The sequence below is a fragment of the Artemia franciscana genome, chromosome 17, assembly GCF_032884065.1.
Source record: "Artemia franciscana chromosome 17, ASM3288406v1, whole genome shotgun sequence".
Classification (NCBI taxonomy): domain Eukaryota; kingdom Metazoa; phylum Arthropoda; class Branchiopoda; order Anostraca; family Artemiidae; genus Artemia; species Artemia franciscana.
This window is the reverse complement of record NC_088879.1, coordinates 9,637,154-9,657,206: the sequence shown is the minus strand read 5'-3', so window position 1 is coordinate 9,657,206 and position 20,053 is coordinate 9,637,154. Positions and strand designations below refer to the sequence as shown.

Here is a 20,053-nt window from a genome sequence, read left to right as displayed (position 1 = left end):
TAAGTTTTGTCCCAATTCTTTTAAGAATGATCCCTGAATCAGAAGGCCGTAGAATAAATAGTTGAAATTACTATAAATACTTTAGCATAAAGAGCGAAGTATTTATCTCCTTCTAAATACCTTGCTCTTTATGCTAAAGTATTTTTAGAACCCCTCATATGCGTAATAATCATTAAAATAATAAAAAGTTTTAATGCTACTATGTACTTTCAATTGAAGAAACTTTTCATGTTTATATGTTCATTGTTTTCTTTTTAATAGAAATGCTAGAAAATCCTGCACCCTTTTCATTGAATTTCTCTTCCCCCATGAAATATTTCTCCAAGGAAAGATCCTCCCACATATTCCCCTCCCCTCAACCCCACACCCAAACCAAAAAATCCCCCTGAAAACGTCGGTACACTTCCCAATAACCATTACTGTATGTAAACATTGATCAAAGTTTGTAACTTGCAGTCCCCAGGGACTTTGGGGGAGTAAGTCATCCCCAAAGACATATTTATTATGGTTTTCAACTATGCAGAACAAAATGGCTATATCAAAATTTTGATCTGTTGATTTTGGGGAAAATATGAGCGTGTGAGGGGGCCTAGGTGCCCTCCAATTTTTTTGGTCACTTAAAAAGGGCACTAGAACTTTTCATTTCCGTTAGAATGAGTGGAACACTCCAGGACCACTTGGTCGATACGATGACCCCTGGGTAAAAAACAAAACAAAAACAAATAAACACGCACCCGTGATCTGTCTTCTGGCAAAAAATACGAAATTCCACATTTTTGTAGATTGGACCTTGAGATTTTTTCTATGGGGTTCTCTAATACGCTGAATGCGATGGTGTGATTTTCGTTAGGACAATATATATATATATATATATATATATATATATATATATATATATATATATATATATATATATATATATATATATATATATATATATATATATATATATATATATATATATATATATATATATATATATATATATATATATATATATATATATATATATATACATATAAAAATAAGTTGTCTGTCTGTCTGTCTGTGGATCAGGTGACGTCATGTTTCTGTGTCGACTGACGTCATGAAATTAGTTGTCGTCATTTTTGCTTTGACGGTGACGTCATTAGACTGAGACAGAGGGAATATAAGTGACGACCGGGAACCTCAAAGAGAGATTACAGACTGGGACACCCGGACACAAATCACGACCGGGACACAGGGAATATAAATGACGACCGGGACACAGGGACACAACTACAACGGGGACGCCGGGGGCACAGGCGGGATATATAATGACACAGGGATTGTTCGAATAGAAATTACAGACCGGGACACCGGGACACAAATGACGACCGGGACACCGGGACACAGGGAATATAAATGACGACCGGGACACTCAAAGAGAAATTACAAACTGGGACACCGGGACACAAATGACGACCGGGACACAGGGAATATAAATGACGACCAGGACACAGGGACACATCATTAGAATAATGAGGTATAGATCTGAATACGGATTGTTTTTCCCATGGACAATTATATGTTGCATGTTCAAGAGTCAGTAAACCTGACAATCTATTTATATGCACAGACAATGGGACAGCGAAGAATGTTGTATATTCGCATGTTTTACGTAGTTAAAAACATATATTTATATCTATCTCTATTCACAGGTGGGACACAGGGACACAACTACAATGGCGCGTAACTAATATGGCGCGTAACGACTTACGCGCGCGGGGGGGCTTGGGGGGGCGCGAAGCGCCCCACCAACTAGGTGTTGGGGTGGCGCGAAGCGCCACCCCAACAGCTAGTATATATATATATATATATATATATATATATATATATATATATATATGTAGATATATGTATGTATACATTGCGGAGAAGATGGTTTTTTAGGACAATTATACTTATTTCCAAAAGAAAACACGGTAAACGAGCCCTTTTTTCGGAGTAGTATTCTACAAAAGTTCAACTTCGATTCAAAGTCGGGTTTCAGAGGGCTCTTCCCCTCCTTTCATTTAGACCCTTGATAGTTATTAAAACGATCAGAAATTGAAGAAAAAAGTTTTTTCAAATGAAAGCAAAGAACAGCATTAAAACTTAGAATGAACAGAAATTACTCCTTACATTAGGGAACTGCCCCTCACTAACACGCCATGCTCGTCGCACTGAAATTTGACTTTTTGTTCCGAACGCTTAAAAATGACTGCTCGAGCACAAGGGCAACTGGAATGGAATAAGAAATATTTTCAAGAGTGGGAGAAATATTTCTCCCACTAATAAGAAATAATAAGAAATAATAAGAAATAATAAATTATTATTTATAATAATAAACCAATAATAAGAAATATTTTCACAATATCTCAAGAGTGGGAGAGCTCATTAATGTACATTTGCTTTAAGCAACATTATTTTCAGCTCGAATTTTTAAAAGAAAATAGAAAGTAGGTTTCACATATTTTGCAATCATGACAGCTTTCAGCGTATTATTTTGACACTTTAGCTTAAAGATAAAGGAGGGGCAAGGACAGTTCCCCGCACACACGAAATAATTTTTTCTTCATTTTAAGTTTCAATGTTGCACTTTACTTTCACTTGAAAAACTGTTTTTTTTACATTTATTAGTCTTTTGCATTAATGTATGTAAATTAATGTTTTAATTTATTTTATATCTATACTAATATATTTTTAGTCATTTTGGATTAGAAATCTGAAAAGTTTAGAATACACTAAACTAAATAAAAGCTAATATTTGAAGATAATTTCAATTTTGTCACTCTTATCCGTGTTCTAAAAGAGTCCAAAACGTAAAAAAAAAAAAAACAAAAAAAATCTACCACAGAGGAATATATTTTAAAAATCTTAAGTTTTCAATTGACTAAGTAATTCATTAATTTAAAGAGTCTTTTTTAAATTTGTAGTAATTTCGATTTCTTCAAATTTGCCATTTTTTACGCTCCAGAGGCTTTCTCCAAAAAAAAAGGATTACCGGGTTTCGCTTTTGATTTTTTTTCTATTTCTAGAGAAATATATCGGAAAAACGGCAAAATTTTAGATCCACTTTTAAAGATTATTTTACAAGAAATTGCTCTTGCTGACATGTCGGGATAGAAGGCAAGATCAAGAAAATTGAAAGCAGTGGATGCAGGGACATTAACCTTAACTAAAACAAGAAATGGCAGCATATATACCTGTTTTTATCTGTAAACATTTGCTCGTTTATAAGCGAATAATCTAGGCTAGTTTAATAATAACAAAATTTATTGCTTTAATTTGTTCTTTTTGGAGTTAATTTCTTTCAGGACATTTGTTGACTTGGCAACAAGTGTTAAAGAATCAGTAGAGACTGTCGGCAGTGCGGCAAGCGACATACGCAAGTCATTCGGCGACGTGAAATCAGGCGTCGATGTCGTCGTAGAAGGTGTAAATAAAGCAAGAAATTTTGTAACTGGAGCTGAAAAGGTAGGCTGATACTTAAGAGCTCTTTCCACTGTACTAAGGGGCGAAATACACGCGGCTTTTTTTCAGAGCCGATCAACCAAATTTTCTAGTTTTCGGTGCCGATTTACGAAAACGGCACCGACTTTCATCGTGATCATCAAAAAAAAAGAAATCCCTAATCGTTTCCTTCTCTTAAATAGGAAAGTCAGAAGTACTAACAGATAATAATAATAATTAAATATTTAACAATAAAAGAACTTTATAAATGAATAGTGAAATAATTTAAAATTTAAACAATTTTTTTAATGAAATAAAAATTAAAGAAAAAAATAATAGAAAAACACAATAGTACTAATGAACAAACTAACTAATAAGTTGAGATCAATCATGCATCTATTGATAAACTGCAGTTGACTATTGATGTCCATGACGTTTAGTCTTGGAAATCTCGCGCATAAGGACATTGTTTTTGTACCACTATCGTTTGTCTACTGAGCTGCTGAAATCGGTGACCGAAAAAAGCTACGTGTGTCCGGCATTAAACAGTAAAAATGTAAATAACCAATAGATATATATTTATTCATATACAGTTAATAAACAATCATAGTCCCGTAGTGGCACAGTGGGTTTGATATTAACTTGGTAACACGGGACCGAGAGTTCAAACCCAGTTGCAGACACACGCTGCAGGACTCAGAATTTGAGTCCGGCGATGAGATTATGCAAAGCATATTCATATTAATCTAAGCAAACGCAATAACAGAAATAATAATATTAATCAATAAGCAATAAACAATAATAGCCCCATAATAATTCTCAATAAACTATGAGAGAAACTAAAAAAAAATAAACAAAAAAAACTCAATCTAGAAACTTTTTCGGAGGGGGGGGGTCTAAAAAGGAACTTTAAAAAAAGCCTTAAAAGTTGTTTATACGCATTCATGTCTCGTTTTTGTAATTCGTACAAAAATTTTGAACTGAGGCTCTAACACGGTGCTCCCCCCTGGGACACGGCTTCGAGCAGCTTCTCTTCGCTGACTCTGCACTGAATACCAAGCCAGAGTAAAGTGCCATCCACAATCAACAACAAAACAACCAATTCCAACTCAGCCCAGATATGTCAACTCCACTTTGAACTGAAGGCATAAAAAATAAATTGTCCAGCGGTTACTAATGATTTATAATTTTTCTGAAAGTCCCAAGCGAGTGGCACTTGCTAGCTGACTCAAACAAAGTATTTCTGGCAGCAATAGAAGCAGTCAGAGGGTTAAAATCTTATCTGACTGATTGACTGAAAGGGATTCGAATGCCACGAATAAAGTTTACGAAGAATTTGTTCAAGGTTCAAGGTTCTTTTAATATAACCAATATATACAAAATATTAGGTAACTCAAGTCTGAGAGTATAACTCGAATGCAATTGAGCTACCTTTAAGCAACACTAAATCTGCACAAAAATTAAAAATAAATAGTTCTCTAACCAATCTCGGCAGAAATAAATAAAAAACAAAAAACAAACAACAAAAAACAAATCCCGTGCCGTACGATACCATTTCTATCCTCCGCCCACCATTTGGAGACACAATTAAATTTACAACTTAAAACCAAGTGAGTCATAAGACATCTGGAGGCCTCATGGGCGAACCCCAGAGACCAACCCATTAACTTAAAACAATAATAAACATAACTTAAAAAAATGTCATATTATTTAGATTTATAAATTTCAATCAGCACTCTTTTCAACTTCCGTCTTATAGCATCTATGCTTACATTAAAATCAATCTCATTTTTCAATCTTTCCCAATGTAGAGGAATCAAACACCTCAGGCTAAAACGCGACCTCTCTGTAACTACCTTAGGAGTCCGCAGATTATATTTACCACGGGTTTCAACTTGTGAAGATGAAGGAAAAGAAATAAGACCCATCGATGCAAAATATCTGGGAAGCTTTTCTCGTTCAAGCTTAATCTTAAACATAACACTTAAAAATGGATACTTTGCCGAACAGGAAGAATATTATGAAGTGAAAAAAGGGTCTCTGTTGTGGATTTTAAGGGGAAATTTGATGGCGATGGCAGAAAAGGTTTAAGGATACGAATTGCTTTATTTTGGATAATCTGTAAAGGGGTAACATTACTTTTAAAAGTGTTCAAAAAATAATAGATGCATAGTCAAAATGGGATTGCACAAGGGAAAAGTAAAGGGATTTAAGAGCGCAATATGGAAGAAGGTTTTTCAGTCTGCACATTATACCAACTCCACGGGCAGACTTTGCTCTAACCTGATTAATTTGCTCTTTCCATGACAAATTCTCATCAAACACAACTCCCAAATATCTTATTGATACAACCCTTTCAATAACAGATTCAGGATCTTTCGCAGAAAGGGAAACTGATTCTATATATGGAAACTTGTGACCCGTTCTGCTGTAAATAATAAACTTCGCTTAGAAGTTTAGAAGAAAGTTTAGAAGAAGTTTAGAAGAAGTTAGAAGAAACTCCAGTATCTGAGCACAAATCATTAATGTAAACTAGGAAAAGCAGAGGTCCTAATACGGATCCCTGGGGAACACCAACCTTATCTGAATGCTGTAAAGAATCAGATTTAACATCATTATATATAAGTATCTACTGCCTCCCATGAAGATATGATTCAAGTAACCTAAGGCAATTACCACGAATACCAGCATTCGAAAGCTTATACAAAAGAATTTGATGAGAAATGGAATCAAAAGCTTTCTGTATGTCTAAACATATAGTTGCAGGCGTTTCGTCACGGTCAAGACAATCACTAATATGTTGGACAATAATAGCCATAGGATGATCAGTGCAGTGCTCTTTTCTAAATCCAAACTGAAGTTTAGAAATGTATTCAAATTTCTCAAAAAATAATAAATTCTGTTATACAGTGCTCGCTCTACAACCTTCGAAAAAGCAGAGAGTATCGATATAGGACGATAATTAGCAGGAAGCCTCGGGTCATCACCTTTATGTAGGGCCACAATTCTTGCTGATTTAAATGTTGAAGGATAGACACCAGTTACAAATATAAGATTAATAATGTGGCATAACACCGGTGATATAACTGGGAATACTTCTTTGACCAAATTAGTTGAAGATCAATCAAGGGCTTCAGATGAACCGTTCTTCATTTTAGATATGATTTGTTTTAGTTTAATTTCAGTGACCGGGGAAAGGAACATGCTTTTATCAGAGGGAGGGGGCATGTGATCTTTAAATAAATCATTATTATTATTATTTGGAGAAACATGAGATGCATTAGCTGTTTTTTCACCGATGCTTACAAAATGAGCATTGAGCAAGTTCACTATTTCCTGCTCATCGGAAGAAAAAGTACCATCACCACGTAACATTTCATTCGGAAATGAAGATTTCTGAGACCTTCCCAACAGAGAGTTAATAAGTCTCCAAGTGTGTTTTTGATCCCCACGAGCTTCTACAAAAGATTTTTCAAAATATCTAGCTTTTGCTTTCCGAATTAAACTGTGTCAGGACATTTTTATACTTTTTAAACTCTTCTTTATTTTTATTAGATTGGAATAACATAGATATTTTAAATAGCTTATTTTTCATTGAAATAGAGTGTAGAAGCCCGCGTGAGATCCATGATTTTCTAGGGAGTGTATATTTTTTTATTTTAATGCGCCTCAATGGACATGCTTCATCCAAGCACTCACGGAAATATTTTAAAAACAGAGCCGTAGAAACCTCAGGGCATTCACATTCTAGAATTGCAGTCCATTCATTTAAATACAAAAGGTTCCTCAATTTATCCATCCCTTCTTTATCAATTTTTCGAGTTTGTTTAAATTCCGAAAATTTTGGTCTGTGATTAATTCCAACATCGGCAACTACAACACAATGGTCAGAAACATCTGTAAATATAATATGCGAAAGAGCAACGGGGATAGTAGAAAAAATATTATCAATGAGAGTAGCCGTATCTTCCGTAACCCGGGTCGCAGACCTGCATGATGGTAAAAGTGATTTTGATAGGTTCATGCATAGAAACTCAAGCGATTTTTCATGCAAATGATTAGAAATTCCCGGTCTATTTGTCTGAGCTAACAATAAATTAATATTAAAATCACCCATTACCAGAACTTGCTCAGAATTCAAATTAGTCACATCTTCAATGAAGCATTCATAAATTCGCAAAAAATCTTGTAACGAAGCCGATGGTGATCGATAAACAACACAGACAAGAACTTTCCTATTATCAATCACACACTCAATACAAAAGCTCTCAAAAGTCATCTCTTGGTCATGCTTAGATAGTTGCTTCTTCACAACAAATGGAATATCATCCTGAAGAAAAAGTCCAACCCCGCCACCCTGTCTATTTTCCCTATTCTTAGATATAAATTTAAATCCATCACCATTCATGAATTCTGCATTTTCTTTACTTAAGAACGTGCTGATCTTAAATTCCCATCAATTACAGGTGTTCCTAAATCCCCTTCAAATAAAAAATCAGTAGCAGGAAGGCTAGCTAAGTGATCATCATAAACACCTTTAGCAAAAGGGGAAAAATCAAAATAAATATTTTTTAGATCAAGCTGATCACCAAGGCGGCTCCCCAATCTTCCCCCAGACTCCCCACCACTCACGTGTTATATATAAATTTCATCTTTACCTTATGTCCCAGGCAGGCACGATGGAAAAATGGAAATGGCATCGCACCACTAATCAGGCAAATCGGGTAAAAAAGTGGCAGAGAACAAACAAGACCTCGAAACCTGATTTTTTTCACTAGACCTACTAACACTAGACAAAGAAAGAGAAGACAACAAAAGAAAAAAAAAGGACCATGATTGTTACGGCTAGATCGTATTTAAATTCTAAACAAACCATGATGACGACCAGAAAAAAAGAAACAAATATATATATATATATACATATATATATATATATATATATATATATATATATATATATATATATATATATATATATATATATATCTATATATATAAAAATAAGTTGTCTGTCTGTGGATGGATGGATGGATGTGTCAGGTGACGTCACCTGAAAAAACTGGATTAGGTGACGTCAAAACTGAAAAAACTAAAAAAAGGCAAAAACTACAAAAAAAAACTAAAAACTAATAAAAAAAATAAAAAAGCTAAAAAACTAAAAAAACTATAAAGGTAAAAACCAATAAAAAACTAAAAAAAAAACTGAAAAAACTAAAAAAAGGCAAAAACTACAAAAAAAAACTAAAAACTAATAAAAAAAGTAAAAAAGCTAAAAAACTAAAAAAACTAAAAAAACTAAAAAAAGGTAAAAAACTAAAAAAAATAAAAAACAAAAAACCAATAAAAAACTAAAAAAGAAAGGAAAAAACTAATAAATGACGACACTCAAAGAGAAAGCGACCAGGACAAAAGGAATGTTCGATTAGCAATCAACAAAGCACCGGGACACAGGGAGTATAAATGACGACCAGGACATAAGTAAAAAAAAAAAACTATCTATATATATAAAAATAAGTTGTCTGTGGATCTGTGGATCGTGGATCAGGTGACGTCACCTGAAAAAACTGGATCAGGTGACGTCAAAACTGAAAAAACTAAAAAAAGGCAAAAACTACAAAAAAAACTAAAAACTAATAAAAAAAATAAAAAAGCTAAAAAACTAAAAAACTAAAAAAAGGCAAAAACTACAAAAAAAACTAAAAACTAATAAAAAAGCTAAAAAACTAAAAAAACTAAAAAAAAGGCAAAAACTACAAAAAAACTAAAAACTAATAAAAAAAATGAAAAAGCTAAAAAACTAAAAAAACTAAAAAAAGGTAAAAAACTAAAAAATAAATAACGACCGGGACACAGGGACACAACTACAACGGGGAAACCGGGGGAAACAGGGGGATATAAATGACGACCGGGACAAAAAAACTAAAAAGAAATAAAAACTAAAAACTAATAAAAAAAACTAAAAAATCTAAAAATCTAAATAAGCTAAAAAAGAAAAAAAAAGGAAAAAAATAAAGGAGAAAAACAAAACTAAAAAACGAATGTATATACAGACCGGGACACCGGGATACAAATGATGACCGGGACCCGGGACACAGGGAATATAAATGACGACCGGGACACAGGGACACAACTACAACGGGGACACCGGGGGAAACAGGGGGATAACCTGACAATCTATTTATATGCAAAGACAATGGGACAGCAAAGAATGTTGTATATTCGCAAGTTTTACGTAGTTAAAACCATATATATATATATATCTATATTCACAGGTGGGACATAGGGACACAACTACAATGGCGCGTAACTATTATGGCGCGTAACGACTTACGCGCGCGGGGGGGCTTGGGGGGGGCGCGAAGCGCCCCCACCAACTAGGTGTTGGGGTGGCGCGAAGCGCCACCCCAACAGCTAGTATATATATATATATATATATATATATATATATATATATACATATATACATACACACACATACATACACACACACATATATATATATATATATATATATATATATATATATATATATATATATATATATATACTAGCTGATGGGGTGGCGCTTCGCGCCACCCCAACACCTAGTTGGTGGGGGCGCTTCGCGCCCCCCCAAGCCCCCCCGTGCGCGTAAGTCGTTACGCGCCATAATAGTTACGCGCCATTGTAGTTGTGTCCCTATGTCCCACCTGTGAATATAGATAGATATATATATATGGTTTTAACTACGTAAAACTTGCGAATATACAACATTCTTTGCTGTCCCATTGTCTTTGCATATAAATAGATTGTCAGGTTTACCGACTCTTGAACATGCAACATATAATGGTCCATGGGAAAACAATCTGTATTCAGATCTATACCTCATGATTCTAATGATTGCCCTTGAGCTTTGTTGATGGTGATTGCTAATCGACCATTCCCTGTCCCGGTGTCCCGGTCGTCATTTACATCCCCCTGTTTCCCCCGGTGTCCCCGTTGTAGTTGTGTCCCTGTGTCCCGGTCGTCATTTATATTCCCTGTGTCCCGGGTCCCGGTCGTCATTTGTATCCCGGTGTCCCGGTCTGTATATACATTCGTTTTTTAGTTTTGTTTTTCTCCTTTATTTTTTTCCTTTTTTTTTCTTTTTTAGTTTATTTAGATTTTTAGATTTTTTAGTTTTTTTATTAGTTTTTAGTTTTTTTTCTTTTTAGTTTTTTTGTAGTTTTTACCTTCTTTTTAGTTTTGTTAATTTTTTTTTTTACTTGTGTCCTGGTCGTCATTTATACTCCCTGTGTCCCGGTGCTTTGTTGATTGCTAATCGAACATTCCTTTTGTCCTGGTCGCTTTCTCTTTGAGTGTCGTCATTTATTTTTTTCTTTTTTAGTTCTTTTAGTTTTTACCTTTTTTAGTTTTTTTTAGTTTTTAGTTTTTTTAGTTTTTTACCTTTTTTTAGTTTTTTTAGTTTTTTTAGTTTTTTAGCTTTTTTATTTTTTTTATTAGTTTTTAGTTTTTTTGTAGTTTTTGCCTTTTTTTTAGTTTTTTTAGTTTTTTAGCTTTTTTATTAGTTTTTAGTTTTTTTTGTAGTTTTTGCCTTTTTTTAGTTTTTTTAGTTTTTTAGCTTTTTTATTTTTTTTATTAGTTTTTAGTTTTTTTTGTAGTTTTTGCCTTTTTTTAGTTTTTTCAGTTTTGACGTCACCTGATCCAGTTTTTTCAGGTGACGTCACCTGATCCACGATCCACAGATCCACAGACAACTTATTTTTATATATATAGATAGTTTTTTTTTTTTTACTTATGTCCTGGTCGTCATTTATACTCCCTGTGTCCCGGTGCTTTGTTGATTGCTAATCGAACATTCCTTTTGTCCTGGTCGCTTTCTCTTTGAGTGTCGTCATTTATTAGTTTTTTCCTTTTTTTTTTTAGTTTTTTATTGGTTTTTACCTTTATTTTAGCTTATTTTTCAGTTTTTTCCTTTTTTTTTTTTTATTTTTTATTTTTTTTTAGTTTTTTACCTTTTTTTAGTTTTTTTAGTTTTTTTAGTTTTTTAGCTTTTTTACTTTTTTTATTAGTTTTTAGTTTTTTTTGTAGTTTTTGCCTTTTTTTAGTTTTTTCAGTTTTTTTTTTAGTTTTTTATTGGTTTTTACCTTTATAGTTTTTTTAGTTTTTTAGCTTTTTTATTTTTTTTATTAGTTTTTAGTTTTTTTTGTAGTTTTTGCCTTTTTTTAGTTTTTTCAGTTTTGACGTCACCTGATCCAGTTTTTTCAGGTGACGTCACCTGATCCATCCATCCATCCACAGACAGACAACTTATTTTTATATATATAGATATATATATATATATATACCTATACATACACATATATATTTCCCTACAAATTAAAATATAACCCATACTAACAGCAAAAATCATCACTTATCTCGACAAAACCCCATCAAAAAAAAAAAAAAAAGAAAAGAAAAAAGAAGAACTTTCAACTGTTGTCACTTAAAAGGACTAATAGACATTTTAAATAATCATTATAATCTTCACTGGAGTTCAATAATAACTAATAAGTTTCATGATGGTCATCGTATTTTATCCACTTATCAGAGTTCAGGTGACACACTTCTAACCATAGATCCGCTCCCTTTTGTTTGATCCTGGGGACTCCCATTTTCCTGCTTCGCGCAGACCTTTAGCCTTAGCAAGGAGGCTGTTCCTGATATCGTTAAGTTTGGGAGGAAGATCAGACACAACGCGAGCTCCGGACCCTTTAAGCTTCCCCACATTACGCATAATTAATTGCACATCTTTGTCTTTGCTAAGGGAAAGAAAAACTGGTTTTAACGTCTCAGTTTTCGATGAGCCTCGCCAAGTGGTAATGTTATTGCTTGTTTTAGACCCCAGTCTATACAAATTGTCTATTGTAATAGGGCTAGAAATTCCCAAAGTATCACTGATCCATGATTCCACGTTAGATTCCAGGGTTTGGTTACCCTTTTCGTTTCGTAGAACATGAATGGTGAGGTTTTTTTTCTGCTTTTTAAGTCAATTAGCAATAGTTCTTTCGACAGTAATTCGCAGGAAGCTTTATGAGCATTCAGTTGACTTTCGAGTTCACGAATCCTATTGCCTCGTTCTATTCCATCCGATTTTATGACTTCAATATCAGCTTTCAAACTCACAAACTTTAGTGACAATTCGTTTTCGTTTGCCAAAATTATATCAAGTTTAACAAGTTTCATCAGTTTGGCATTAATGCTAACTTTAAAGTCTTCAAAATCCTTTTTGCTGACGCTCGCCATCATTAAATAAATCAATAATTACGATCTAGTTAGAATCACCTTAGATCATTGCTTGCTATCAACAATAATCTTATGCAAAAAACAGGTTTCGCACGATTGACTTGCTAACACCTTGAATGACCAGCCAGAGAATAACAATTGTCTTACTGTATTAATGATTATTTCCAAAAAAAAAGGTGTTTGCAGTATGAACTCTCAAACAAGACTGTATAGATAGCTCACAGACTAATGTTGCTAAGAACTCTTTGCAACATCTTATAATATTTTGAAATGTTGATGGAGGAGTTGTCTATGGATATTTAACGTCAAAATCAAAAAATAAAATCTGCCCATTTTGTGTCTAATAAATTTCTGTGGATGACTTTTGTGTGTTATGTAAAAATCATATAATAAGCAAACTTATAGATAAAGAGCGTGTTTACAGGCTACCAGTGGGATCATTTTCTTGAAAAACTCGTCAAGCTAGGGAAAGAAAAGTGAATGGTACAGATTGAGGGAAACAGTGGACCAGCCTCAGATGATGTATTACCTCGTACCCCTCTCTCCCAATAACCTAAAACATAAATTCAAAAGAATTAAAATTTAATTTTTCCAGAGAAAATCTACGCCTGCCCTACCTTATAGAGACATAATTATAACATAGACAAACATAATATATTATATTTATGTTATATATGTTATATATGTTATATTATAACATAATTATAACTGAAGAGACATAATTATAAAATAGGTTGCGTCGCTATTACTTGCTATCATTATGCCATCATTGTTATGTCATCTGTTTTATTTATTGGTTTTAAAAGGGCACCAAAACTAGAAAGCTGCTTTCCTGATTTCAGCTACCCTGGGTCCTTCAGTTGGCAAGCTGCAACACAAAGCTTGGATACAAAGGAGCGCCAAACCTGGTACCAAAGGCTTGATTTAGTCAGAGCCCTGAAAAAAACTTATCGACATCTGGTTTCAAACGAACATCTTCAGAAGTAGTTGAAGCAGAACATTACTATTCTGGAGAAAGTGCAACGGCCACTTCTAAGCTAATTGCAACTAAGGTGGCTGGGTAACCTACAACCAATGGAAATATCGTGCCTACCAACAAATTTGTTCAAGAGAAGGTTCCATGACAGATGTTGGCAGACAAAGGAGGAGATGACGCAATAGCTTTGGAGGATACCTCATATGCCCTCTGGAACAAGCAGATGACCCAACACAATACGGAAGGCTGATCCATAAACGTGCTAGCGAGGAACCATTGGTATAAGAGGCATAAGAAGATATAGCTTAGCCTAAAAAATTTACGATAAATTGAATATGTGATGTAGTAAGATTGTGTGTCACTTTTTCTCACAAATTCAGCTATATACTGACAGCTCGGTATAGAACTGACAACTCGTAAATTTTTATTTTAAATAATTTACAATGCAAATCTATGGATATCCTGTCATTTGTAGGATTAGCTTGCAGCAATTTTTACTTCATTTAAATGAACCAGCCAACCCTCTCTCCTCAGCTTGGGTATAGCATACTTATGTGAAACTTTTCCTTCATTTAGATGAACCTACCTGTCTCCCTCCCCCTTCAACTTGGATGTAGTTTTTAATTCATCTGTATGAATTTCACGACTCCCAACCCTCCCTTTACTTTGTATGTAGTTTGATTTGTACAGTTTGTACAGACATTCTCCCTCCTCCTTTGAAGTAGTTTAATTTTACTCATGGCAGCTACAACAGCTATAGATGTATTGTTCAGTATCGGACATATATTTTCGAACAAAGCAATGAACAAGGCCTTATCCAGCGGAGGGGGGATTGAACCCTCACCTCTCGAAATTATTGTCCGATTTATAAAAAGGTAACAAAAATCTACATAAGCAAATTTTGGATGCGTTCTGTACAGTTTTCTATAAGCCCTCTCCCCCACACCTACTACTTTTACTGTTAAAAACTCACCGTAGCACTAAGCTGGCTGAAGCAAACACAGCTACGCACGCTTCTCCTCCATCCTAATCTATTCAAACCCTACCTCTTTACACTCTCCCAGGAAGCTCCCATTTGATTTAAATCTTTCTTTATAGTACCTTCCCACCCCAACCGCGGGCGACCTGCTTTCCATTTAGCCCTAGATGGTTAGCCCAGAAGGACAATCTTTGGCAATCAGTCATCCATCGTCCACAGAACATGCCCAAATCATCTCCCCTTTTTCTCATTATAGCCCTAGAAAGCGGGATTGAACCGCACGTTCCGTACAGCCTGCTGTTTGAAATACAGTCAGTCAGCCGGGTACCCAGAACAATCCATAGGCAGTTTCTCTGGAAAACATCAAGAAAATGGTCATTCACTTTTCGGAGTGTCCATACTTCAGAACCATATTTGGCCACTGTCATCACTGTAGCTTCCAATATTCTAATCTTTGTTTACAGACTAATCTTCCTATTCTTCTAGGCTTTCTTCAACTGTGAAAAAAAAACCCAGAGCATTGGCTATTCCACTTTTAACATCTTCAGTGCTCCCGCCGTCTTTACTAATGATACTAGATAGGTAAGAGAAGCTTCCCACCCGATTAATCTTTTCTTTACCCAACATCACCTTTTCATCTTTAGTTATTCCTAGCCTTAATGACTTAGTCTTCTTAATATTAATCTTCAAACCTTTTCTAGCACCCTGAACGCACAAAACCACTAAAAGTTCATTCATTTTTTTTTCATTTTTGCTCACACTTTTATCTAGGATGCTTAAATCATTGACTTGATAGCCCATGAAAGTTTTTTTCCTTCTAATTTGATTCCGTGTTCTCCCATTGCCTTTACTGTGCGCCTTAGGAAAAAGTCCATCAAAATGATCCATATAAAGGGGGATAGAACACAACACTGCTTAACTCCTCACTTAATACGAAACCAGCTGCTAGCCTCATTTCCTACCTTCACCACAGCTGTGCTATTCTTGTACATAGCACTAATCACTTTAATGTATTTGTCTGGTATACCATACAAGGATAAGACCTTCGATAAAGCTCTTCTATCAAAAGAATCGAAAGCTTGCTCATAATCTATAAAACTGCGGACCAAAGGTATTTGATAACTCAGGCACTTCTCAAATGTTAACCTAAGAGTGACAATTAGGTCAACATTTCCTCTACTTTTTCTAAAACCGCACTGTTCTTCCCTCATTACTTTGTCTAAAGTATCTCTCAGTATGGAAAGTATCATATTACTAAGTAATTTGCTACCTACAGAGACAAGGCTAACGCTTCGATAATTACCAAACTCACTCTTATCACCTTTCTTATACAGTGGTATAATTACGGTTTTCCTAAAATATGTCAGAAACTTGTATGGTCAGAAAAGTTGCTTGGTAGGATGCCTTTAGATTAGTCACGTAAGGATTTTTTTACGGGGGAGGGGGTCCAACAACAAAATCAATTTAACGTGACATTTCGAATACAAAGTAATTAGAAATTCCGAATAATTTAGGAAAGAAAAGAAAGTAAGCCAAGCCCCAAGCCCCGTTCCATGTGTACATTGCTGCTTTAGGTACTCGATGTGAAGCATCATACGATTTTTTGCTAACTCGAGTCTTTCGCATATTAGTCGATTATATAGGTTTACGCTCCTGAAGCTTCATATATGGTGCACTACTCAGAATTTTATTTAAATTTATAAAATTTTTGTCATTTATTTCAGGAATGTATGAAAGGCATAGACAGAGCATCAGAAGCGTGTAAGGGCCTAGTTACAAAAGCATATGCGCTATGCAAGACAAAGTTAAAGCTTCCGCCTTCATTGAGTGCTTTCGACCCAATTGTCTCCGAAGTATGCAATATCTTAGATGTTGGAGATCGATTTTGCTCCGGCTTGAACCTAACTCAGTTGAATGATGTGTGTAGCTCGGCTCGTGGTATTGATATACCATTGTCGAAGGAATTCATTATTGCTGAGAAAAAATTTGATGAATTTTCCACCTTTCTTGATCCTGATTTTGACTTTTTAGCACAACTGGAAATAGATAATAATGAGACCCGAGCAAATGCAAATTTCTTTGAAAATGTGAAAAGAGAACTTGACACAGTTTCAGTTAGCGTCTTTAAATTCTTAGATGTTTTAAAAGGACTGATGACGCTAGCATTAGCAGCTCCTATTTTTGACGGCTGGCACTATATTGGAAAATACTTAAAGAAGATCACAGTTGAGGAAGAAGAAGAAGAAAAGCCTATTAAGAAACAGCTGATACCAATATTTGAAAAAAGCCTTCCCACGTGGGTTATAAACGTAGCAGTTTCAGGTTGTGTATTAGCAACAGACTATATGGTCTTTTGGATTTTAGATCTCATTCGTCGACATGGAGACATCGAATATCCTAGTTTTGGAGCGAAGACCCTAGCATTAAATATAGTTGGTGATAACATATTTTCAAAAGTATTTGAAGTCCTAGTCGGTGCGTTCAATAATAGTGAAAGTGTACAATATGACGTCAACGTCAAAACTTGTATACCCACACCGAGTCCATTTAATTTCATGTTTCCAGTTGTAATCGGGTTTATTTACATTCTTGCTGTTATTACTATGTGTGTTCAACCTTACGCCGAAAAAACGAAGTTGAGTATTGTCAAAAAATTTTACCCAGATGCTCAAGAGATAATGGATCTAAATGAAACATAGACTTGAATTTTTATTAAGGTGGTGGTGGGGAGGGGACTGAAAAACGACAAGGCAATTCAGTCAAGGTAAATGTAATCTCTAAGATACAAATCAGGCTTCTATCAAGTTTGAGGCATCCAATCTATAGTTTATTACCTACTACTACTACTAACAACTCACCGTAGCACCAAGCAACCTGAGGCCAGCACAGCTACTCACACTCCTCCTGCATCCCAATATGTTCAAAGTCTCTCTCTTTACACCCTCCCAGGGAGTTCCCATTTCCCTTAAATCTTTGTTTATGACATCCTTCCAACCCAACCACGGACGAACTGCTTTCTGTTTAGCCCTTTACGGTTGGCCGAAAAGGATTTATTATAGCATTAAAAATACGCGACTGTTTCATATAACAACAGTAGAATAGGTAAACTGTTGATAGATTAACGAAGAAAATGGTAAAAATATTATTTTGATTTCTTTGATGGTCTTTTCAGTAATTATTTCCAAACTCCTAAGGCCGTAAGACAATCTAAAATGCATTCAAAGATGTCTTTTGTGAAGACATCATCAGACAGGGAAGGGAGATGTTTATTAGAAGATCGCCAGGAAATTATGCCTAGATGGTTTAAAACACTAAATTTGAAATGTAATCTCCAAAATACAAATAGGGGTTCTATCAAGTTTGTGGCATCCAAGCTCCTTTTTCATTGTCACGTTAAAAATGTTAACTGTCTTATGTCGGTAAACGGTAAAATTGGTAAGCTATCACAAAAAAACTGTGATAAAATTATTTTGCTTTCTTTGATTTCTATGTGATAATAACATCCGGACTACTATGACTTCAATATATTCTTTATTCTGCAGTCTTTCTCCGTTCTTTACTCAAAACATTCTTCAATAAATCTTGTCAATGATATCTTTTCTCAAAACATTCTTCAATAAATCTTGTCAATGATATCTTTTCTAAAGAATTTATATCTTAAGGGGTAGGGGGGTTTATCCCACTCCCCCTTAAGATAATAAAGACTTCGAGGTGGCTTCATGTACGAAATGCTTCACCTTTTCTATATTGTTAGAGTTACCCACCCCTTTATGAAATATTGGCTGTGACAGTTTTGAAATGTGTTTTAGCAGTTCTCCTTTTGAATTTCTTTGGAAACCATATCCCTTATAATTAAAACATGAAGACAAGTCAATATCTTCAGTTCTGATGCTATAATATTATATGGAAAATATATTTTCATTAGTTAGTTTATTAAGAAACTCGTTTTGAAATCTCATTTTCTATGGGTTGGGGTTCGCTCTTTACTAGGTTTCACTTTACGGGTATGGGATAATTTGATCATTTTTTTTTCGCCATAGATTTTTTGTCACTACCAAGACGGTCATAGGACAACGTGTCGTCGTTTTTTTTTCTGCCGTCGGACAGACCGTCATGTTTTCTTTTGTCATCGGATAAATTGTCATTGTTTTTTATTGTCATCGAACACATTTTCATCGTTTTTATTTGTCTTCGGACAAAGTGACATCGTTTTTATTTGTTATTGGACAAAATGTCATTGTTTTTATCTGTCATCGTACACGATGCTCATTAGTGATGTATTAGCATGCCTTTAACCCCTCTCTCCCCCCTTCGGGTGACAGGCCACCTTATAAGGGGTTTTAATAGACATTCTGCTTAGGCTCTAGCACAAATTGCAAATACTAAAAATAAGGATAAAGCTGTTCACGAGGGCTTTATCTGTTGGTTCTTACAGGGAGGGATCTAGGCGGGAGAGGGGGGTAGCTTGTCTTGGGCGCTTTTTCATAGTGGACAACTTTGAGAAATTCACAGTAAAATAGTATAAAATCTCATCCATCTTTTTTGTTTTTTTGTATTGCATATCTGCTGGTTCATAGAGAAGTCAACAATTTTCAACAAGTCAGTATTCTTGTTCACGTGGTCTGACATTTAAAATTTGTGCTCTTCAAACATCCGATTGATTCCAAATGTCTAGATTTTTTTCTGGAAGAAAGACAGCGGATTGATTTGATAAAACAGCCTTTTCCTATCGCTGAATCTTCGATTTCCAACGAATAATCCCCTCTAAGCGTCGCCTAAGACCTGAAAAACTGTCAAGTTTAGCATTAAAAAGTGTTCCTTTTCTTTGTATTTCTTTTCTTTCTTCAGTTGCTTGTGATTAAGATGGCTCCCGAACATAACTGGGATATGGGATTCAATTTTAAATTACTCTAATACAACCTTTCGATTGTGTGGTCACGTGCATTCCCAAAATATTTAAACTTTTCCTTTCTGACTAATAGCTAAAAATATTGGAGAAGAAGGTACTTTCGCGGCGGTGTTCTATGGCTCATATCATTTCCATTTGGATTGCCGCGAGTGATGAAGGTGAAAAAGGCTTGAAGATAATGCTGCGATTTGCGTTGCATTTGAGTTGCATTTGCGTTGCCGCGAGTGTTGAAGTTGAAAGCTCACAAAGCACGAGTACTACACGACTAGACCTACGACATGGAGAATTAGTGCTACCTACGCAAACTTGATACAATTCTTTAATGGATGTTAGATAGCGTGTGTGATTTTTCGTTTTGTACTTCTTGAAGAACACGTTCTAATCAATATATTTTCCATAAAATTGATGTTTTTTTTTACAAATAACCATAAAAAATGTTTTTTTAGCTCCCTCTGAGCCCTTGAAC

General features: G+C 34.8%; 1 protein-coding gene across 1 annotated transcript in view; it reads left to right on the top strand.

Annotated features, from left to right (window-relative positions):
* LOC136037808 (E3 ubiquitin-protein ligase DCST1-like) overlaps positions 1–18,313 on the top strand; it is a 30,154-nt gene extending 11,841 nt beyond the window's left edge. Inside the window, exons 3-4 of the mRNA XM_065720641.1 lie at positions 3,321–3,480; positions 16,403–18,313. Coding sequence (XP_065576713.1) covers positions 3,321–3,480; positions 16,403–17,377 — 1,135 coding nt within the window. The 3' untranslated portion in view covers positions 17,378–18,313. The remainder of the gene's footprint in view (positions 1–3,320; positions 3,481–16,402) is intronic.
* The last annotated feature ends 1,740 nt before the right edge of the window (positions 18,314–20,053 follow it).